At 41.9% G+C, this 7,149-nt stretch overlaps 1 protein-coding gene and 1 non-coding gene across 3 annotated transcripts in view; one reads left to right on the top strand and one right to left on the bottom strand.

Moving 5' to 3' along the window:
* Positions 1-6,208, top strand: part of MANSC4 (MANSC domain containing 4) — a 23,427-nt gene extending 17,219 nt beyond the window's left edge. For both annotated transcript variants that reach the window (XM_004700192.2, XM_045288493.1), the window contains exons 3-4: positions 941-1,075; positions 4,789-6,208. In XM_004700192.2, coding sequence (XP_004700249.1) covers positions 941-1,075; positions 4,789-5,426 — 773 coding nt within the window. In that variant the 3' untranslated portion in view covers positions 5,427-6,208. The remainder of the gene's footprint in view (positions 1-940; positions 1,076-4,788) is intronic.
* On the bottom strand, positions 79-209 carry LOC115869128. Its single transcript, XR_004046012.1, has one exon. It is a non-coding gene; the product is annotated as a small nucleolar RNA SNORA1 (small nucleolar RNA).
* Positions 6,209-7,149: the final 941 nt, after the last annotated feature.

Genomic DNA, 7,149 nt, shown 5'->3' with positions numbered 1-7,149 from the left:
AGTACATTTATGTTTTGGGAGTAAATAGTATTAGTGCTAAATATTTCTACATTGCTAACTTTTAGTATTGCTTGAGCAAAGTGTTACAGGTCTCATTGTCACCACTGAAATTAACCCACAGTGGTGGAAGCAAAACCTGTCATCCTTTCAGCCACAACTGCTTGTCTGGACACCGTGATCAGCTGTGCCCACTTTCACAGACTGAGGCTGCAACGGAGGCTTTTCATGCAACAAAATCAACAGGCTTTTTCTGAAATAACACACTATGTTTTTCGGAACAAGTCTGCATAGAAAGGGAAGGGCTAAGCAAATGGTGTTGTCCTCCTCCATAAGTCCCGATACGAACATCCTGGTTTCTCCCCTCCCTTCCGCTTCCCACGAGCCAGATTAGGCATTCCGTCAGATCTGTTTTGCTACCCGAGGCTAGTGCACGCAGCATTCAGGGTCAAGGGTAACGTTCCCATGGCCTACTACCTTTCCACCACATGCGTCTTACCCAGGTATGCAGCTATTGCTGTTTGCCTTTCCTGTGATGCCCATGTTCTGTTACAGCATTTGCCCGTTTATTTCCCTGATGACGATAGCACCTTGGCATTCTGAGAAGGTCCTGTGCTAAGAAACCGGCTTTAAAACTCACCAGAGATTCTTGTAGCAAATTAATTTTCACTAACAAACGACTGGGATTGGAAAAGAATGCTTCCAGCTAATCCTAGGAAGAATGAACCACATAAAAGATTACCAGAGAAAAATCTGTAGGTATTTCACAGATTTACCAAAGCACAGTTGCAATAAGCGTTGTTAATGTTCTGTAAACTCTCTGAACATAATCCTGTAAGATACTCAGGGGAGCCAGCGTCCTTGAAAGCAATATAATTACTCAGAACTCCCATGGAAGCCCAGCCCTCTTGACAAAGACATACTTTATCTGTTTCCCTTGCAGTTTCCTGTAACCTGGCTGTCTTCTACCACGATCCCATTCATGACAATGTCAACTGCCTTCATATTCACTGCCCTACACTAGAGAGCTGCATATTACAGCCTGGGACCAGTGCCATTTTGTACAACATAACAGAAGGTAACAACTTCCGAGACCTGTTGGTAATACTGCTGTAGGGGCATACAGCCCACCAGCTGACTGGTGGTAGACATAAGTGAAAGGCATACACTTCAAAAAGTTCATGGAGAAAATGAGATTGAAAGATAGTAAGATTTCTTCATGAATGTACTGAAGCCTACTCATATGAATTGCTGTTTCCATTGAGTTCAGTCTTTGAAAGATTGGGCACCTGGGACAGAAAACAAGGAAGAAACGCACGTTCGTTTGGTGTGTTCAACCAGGAAGAGCAGATTATTCCACTATCCCATGTGACGATAAGCCAGAACCACTGGCTAAGAGCTGAAGCAGTATATTCCATTTATACTCAGTGCCCTCCGCAAGAGTCCAGGTCCGCATTTCTACTGCAGCGGTTGGTGGTGCTATGAGGAGATGGAGAAAATGCTCGGCGGCAGTTTTGCAGACCATGAACATGACACACAGGGACGCTACAAAGATGGACATTAGGCCTGAGGAGCTTTGTTACTACTCGTTGGCAAACATCACCATGGTCACTGGTCCCATGATAACCAGTGTGCTTTAAGGATTAAAAAAAAAAAAGGTATTCTTTATCTGGGTAGATAATTTCAGGCTGTAAATCAGTTATCAAAACAGGTGCTTGTTACCAAAATATAAAGGAGCAACATTTATCAATGTTTTACCCATCCAATACCTCATGCTACTGGCTGTGCTCAGCATTGGAGATCTTTGGAGCCATGGCAAGGCCTTCAAGTTCTGTAGAGTCCAGTTGATGTGAAAGTTTGTCGTGTAAGACATAGTTTCAAAATGTGATATGTCTCCTTGGACATGCCCTCACAGAAGGGTCACAAGGAAGGGATGAGCCAGTCAAGGTATAGTATAGCACTGACGAAACATACAACATCCCTCTAGTTCTTTAATGCTTCCTCCTCACACTATCATGACCCCAGTTCTACCTTACAGATATGGCTAGACCGGAGCATGTACACTGGTACAGATAGGAGCTCTCAACACACAGATTCCAGGTCAGATAACCCCCTCAGGAACAATAATGGGAGTAACGATACCATGAGGGTAGGGGAAAGGTGAGGAGAGAAAGAGGGAACGATTGCAATGATTGACGTATAACAACGCCCCCCCCCCCCCACCGAGGGTGATGAACAGCAGAAACATGGGTGAAGGGAGACAGCAGACAGTGTAAGATATGAAAATAATAATAATTTAGAATTATCAAGGGTTCATAAGGGTTGGAAGGTGGGGGAGGAGGGTAAAAAAGGAGGAGCTGATACCAAGGGCTCTAGTAGAAAGAAAATCTTTTGAAAAAGATGATGGCAACATATGTACAAATGTGCTTGACACAATGGATGTATGAATTGTTATAAGAGCTGGAAGAGCCCCGAATAAAAGATAATAATGTGTTTTTAAATGTGATACTCTCAAGTACAATGTTCAAAAGAGGAGATTAATGCAAGCTGAATTATTCATAGGAGACTTCATGAAAATGGTAAAGTAAGGGATTCTGTATCAAGCCAGGAGAAAGAACTTGTTTGACTACAATAGGATACATTTTACCTTGGAACAAAAAAATATGGTCAAGCTAGGGAGGGCCAGATAACAAAGGAGCATACATTTTGGTTAGACTTTGGCAGTGGTATTGAATGAGAAAATTCCATCATTGAAGTAATATGACTCTGGTTATTCAATCTAGAAAAAGTATATGCAGGGTGTAAGAGACAGGTCTGGACAAGATGAGGATAATGGCAATGGAGAGAAGGGATGATTACCAAAGACTGAGGAGGGAGATCAGATAGAACGTGGCTGCTCTTTGGATGAATGAAGTAGGGGTCGGTGGGTATATTCATTAAAAAACAAAGCTTGCTGAAGTTTCCAGCTAGGTGATGGAAGAGTGACATCAAGAGGCAGACCAAACGACTGGCTTCGGGCAGACTGAGTTAGAGGTAACTGGAGCACCCAGGGAGCACCTCCACGAGGCCAGAGCAGAAACCGGTATCAGCGCTCAAGAAAGAGGAGACAACGGGTGCCATCAATGTCGCGGGGACAGCTGATGTGGCGATCACTCTGAGGAGGATGTAAGAGAACAGATAACACAAAGACTAAGGACTGAAGACTCTGGAAGGCTCACAAGTAAGGGTCACAGTAAGAAGAGAGCCAGCAAAAGAGAGACAGGAAGTCAGGTCCGAGAGTCGTGGCGAAGAGCTTCGAGAAGGGCCGCAAGATGGGGGTCGGGAAGCAGGGAGTGAGCACACTGGGCCTCCTCAGGAGCACACTTTTGGCCAAGGATTGAGGGTGGAAGCAGCTTATAGAAGGTAAAATTAAAAAGGCGATTTGACCATGGTGGGGCAGGGGTGCTCTAAAATTGATGTGGGGTGACTGTACAATTCTCTGTGACATGACTGAAGGATTGAACTATTGAATTGTATGATATGTAAATTACTTGTCAATAAAAACTGTTGGGGAGGAAAAGCCTTATGTCAGAAAAACCTAAATTGCCTGAAGTTTCCAAAATTAATCATCTCGTGAATAAATGGATTTGTTATTCAAAAGAAAGAAAGTGGAGGATCGCTTCCCAGCCTTTGGGCTAAGATCAAGTGTAGCAAGTAAATGGATGTTGGTACCTTTGGCCAAAAAGGGAGAGAGAGAAGACAGTGGAGGGGCGGAGCGGCAGCTGCAGCGTGATTGCCACAGGCACACTGGAAGGCTGGTGAGGTGCTTTCTTTTGAAGACAAAGCATCTGAATTAAGGACATAGGCCTTTAAAGCTTGGCTCATGATTGTGAACACAGGTACACCTCTCAAGCGCCGTGTTGTTTAGTTTTATAAAACATGCTACATGGTGCATCAGGTGGGTAGCGTATCTAGGGCTCTTACACTCAGACTGACTGGTGTTGTGATGGACACAGAGCAGTCTCCTGGATTTTTCTTTTTTTTTTCTGAAACAGGAAGTGTCCTACAAATTTAAGGTAAAGTCAATAACCGGCCATAGTTCAGCCTCTCAGAAGCAGGCAATGATAAAACAAAACAAAACCCTCTTGCCACTAGGTCGATTCCAACTCTTGACAAACTCATGAAAAGAGACTTGCATGGGTCTCTTTGAAAAATTGTGTTTTAGGTAGAAATGTACATAGCAAATTAGGTTCCTGTCAGGACATTTTTACACGAATTGTCCCATGACATTGGCTACAGTTTTCACAATGTTTCAGCATGCTCCAGAGGGGCTTCTTGGTTGGAAGAGACCACCATTTCTTTTTTCAACAGTGGTGTTGAGTGGGTTTCAACTGCCAACCTTTAAGATACCAGACGAACACCGACTATTTCAAGCTAAAACAGTAAGTTAGCCAGTATGCTTCTAAGCCTCATGGAAGCAAGCGCTGAGAGCAGTTGAAATTAACTTAGTTTGGTATCTCACAATGGCAAAGCTCAAGACTTCTTCAAATTGTGCTTTAAAAGTCCCCTCTTGGAGATCAACACAACAATAACAACACATTAAAAACAAAAACAATTGTTGGGCAGATTGGGGGGGAAACAGGAAGCTAATAACAATGGGTACAAGAAAGAAGAAAATGTTCCAAAATGGGTTGTGGGGATGATTGCACAACTCTTTTTCATAAATCTTGAACTATTGAAGTGTATGATAGGTGACTGACAGGACAATAAAACTGTTAAAAACAAACTAATGATGCTTTCTTTATTTTTCAGGTATCGATCCGGATTTACTCATCTTTGAACAATCACCTCCCAATTATCTAAATACTCGTTCTTCATCTAATAGGTGGGCCAGGCTACGGATTCAAAAAGCTATGAGCTTAGATCAACAACACACCACAATGGTAAACCCAGTCTCCCTAACCACACATCAAGATCTGGCTGTCAACACAAACAGGACCAGTTATTCCAAGGAGTTAACCACAGATTCCTGGGCCAGATTCATTTCCATGAATGACTCCATTACCGCAAAGGTACATATGGTGTCACCACATTTTGATTTCATCAACAAGCCAGATAACAAGACCTTTTCTCCTTTCTTTGTGCCCGTAAAAACAAAACCTTCTCAGATGCCTGCTCCATCCCGACTCAATAGTAGCAAACAGTTTCTGAACAAAACCAAGGGCTACAGCGCCAGAAACCATACATCTGAGACCAAACACAAGACACCTGATGTGGCTTATGCCACTTCAAAGCCGTGGCTGGTTCCAGTAGCACTCTGTACCTCTGTCATCTTGCTTTGCTGTTGCTTAGTGACCTTGGTATCTCGGTGTTGTCGGAAGCAGCAGGGTCAGTATAAGCCGGGACGGAGAAAGCCAGGACCGGGGAAATTAAAAAGTGCAACACTCTGAAGCAGAGCTCTTAAGAGTGCACGTTGTGGAGAGGTTGGACACTTTTGAGAGTATTGTTTTTAGTCTTCTGTAAGATAAAGGCAATTTGAGTTTTAAAATAATTTTATAGGATCATTTTCCGACTCCTATTAATTTCTAGAAATCAGTGCTTGATAAACCTAAATGCCTTTTTAATTAATCCCATTTCTTGAGTGCTAAACTCTTTGCCAACATTCCAGAATGCTGACCTGTTAGGATTTAGCCTCCCATGAGAGCTATAGTACTAAGTGCTTTACATATAGGAACTCATTGAATTCCTACAAATCTGAGTTAGGTACACTATTATGAACCTTTATAGTGCTAACTTTTTAATTATAAAGATGAAGAAACTGAGGCAAAGAGGTCAAGCATCTTGTCTAAACTCTAGTCAGTAGTGGAATCTGGACTTACACCCAGGCTGGCTCAAAAACCCAGACTTGAAACCACTGCTTATACTAAACACCTGTTTTTCCAGTAAGCATGAAGAGAAGATAGAGGGCAATGCTATAACATAATTAGATTTGTTTCCCCGTCAAGTTCAACCTATGTTTTAAAGAAGCTCTTTAGTTGTTAAAGCAAAAAAGAAATATTACCGAATACTCGCTGACAAATACCTTCAATGTTTTATGTAGTTTTCTATGTTCAAATAAGCAATCCTCCTCACCTCTAATCCATCAACATCATTTTCTACAGCTGAGACGCACTGCAGTAATTGTAGTGAGCTCTTGGAGTGTTCTGTTGAATAAAGTTGGAAAGTTTTCATTTTTACGCCTCAAATGTATCCATCATTTCCCCACAAGTAAATACTGTTGTATGCCCTCAAATCAGTTCTGAATGGTGGCCCTGTAGGACAGGGTAAAACTGCACCCAGGGCTTCCCAGATCTGTTATCCAACATGCCATGAGACTTCTCCCAAAGACTGAAATGTAAGAAACAAACTCGTTCCTAATTATCTTAAATTTTAGGCCCTTAAACTTTCTTCCCCCCTCTAAATATTTTACTACTTTTTTCCTTTTAATCCAGGACTAAAAGATTTTTTGTGTTTACACTGCACTAGTGATGTAGTGGTTACAAGTTGGGCTACTAGCCACAAGGTCAACAGTTCGAAACCACTTGTGGCTCCATGAGAAAAAGATGAGGCTTTCTATGCCTGTAAAGAACTAACAACCTCAGAAACCCCCAGGGGCAGTTCTACCCTGTCCTATAGGGTCATCTGAGTCAGTTAGTTTGAATTGGCCTTACTGAAGAAAAAAACTCTAATTAATTCGACTTCTTTCCCAGTATGTTATAAGGGATTAAAAACAAACAAACAAACATCCCAACTTTCTATTTAGAGAGAGGGTATCAATCACTAAATTATCCTAAAGTTTTCTTTAAATAAATCAGGATGCAGCCTTCAAAAACTTGGTACTTTCTCTTAAAAACATATACTCTTTAGAATATCTTGAGTTTGTTTAAATGACACCCAACCAACTCAGGGTGCTACAAAAGCTTTTCTTCAGAGTTTGTTTGTTTGCTCGTTTCCTAAGAGTTGTTAAGCTTTCATAGAAAAGGTCATAGTTTGAGAAAGGCAAATTTACTTTGTAATGAAACAAGCGCCTATCCCCTTCTCATCCTCAGCCTGTACTTTTTTAACCACCAGTCCAGGGCACAAACAAGGGCGGCTAGAAAACATGTTCTTCCTAGAAGTCAAAGGAACCCAAGG

Source organism: Echinops telfairi, unplaced genomic scaffold, assembly GCF_000313985.2.
Source record: "Echinops telfairi isolate 266 unplaced genomic scaffold, ASM31398v2 ScPeMD7_21;HRSCAF=78, whole genome shotgun sequence".
Lineage (NCBI taxonomy): Eukaryota > Metazoa > Chordata > Mammalia > Afrosoricida > Tenrecidae > Echinops > Echinops telfairi.
Note: the sequence above shows the minus strand (reverse complement) of the source record. Positions and strands in the feature narration are given on the sequence as shown.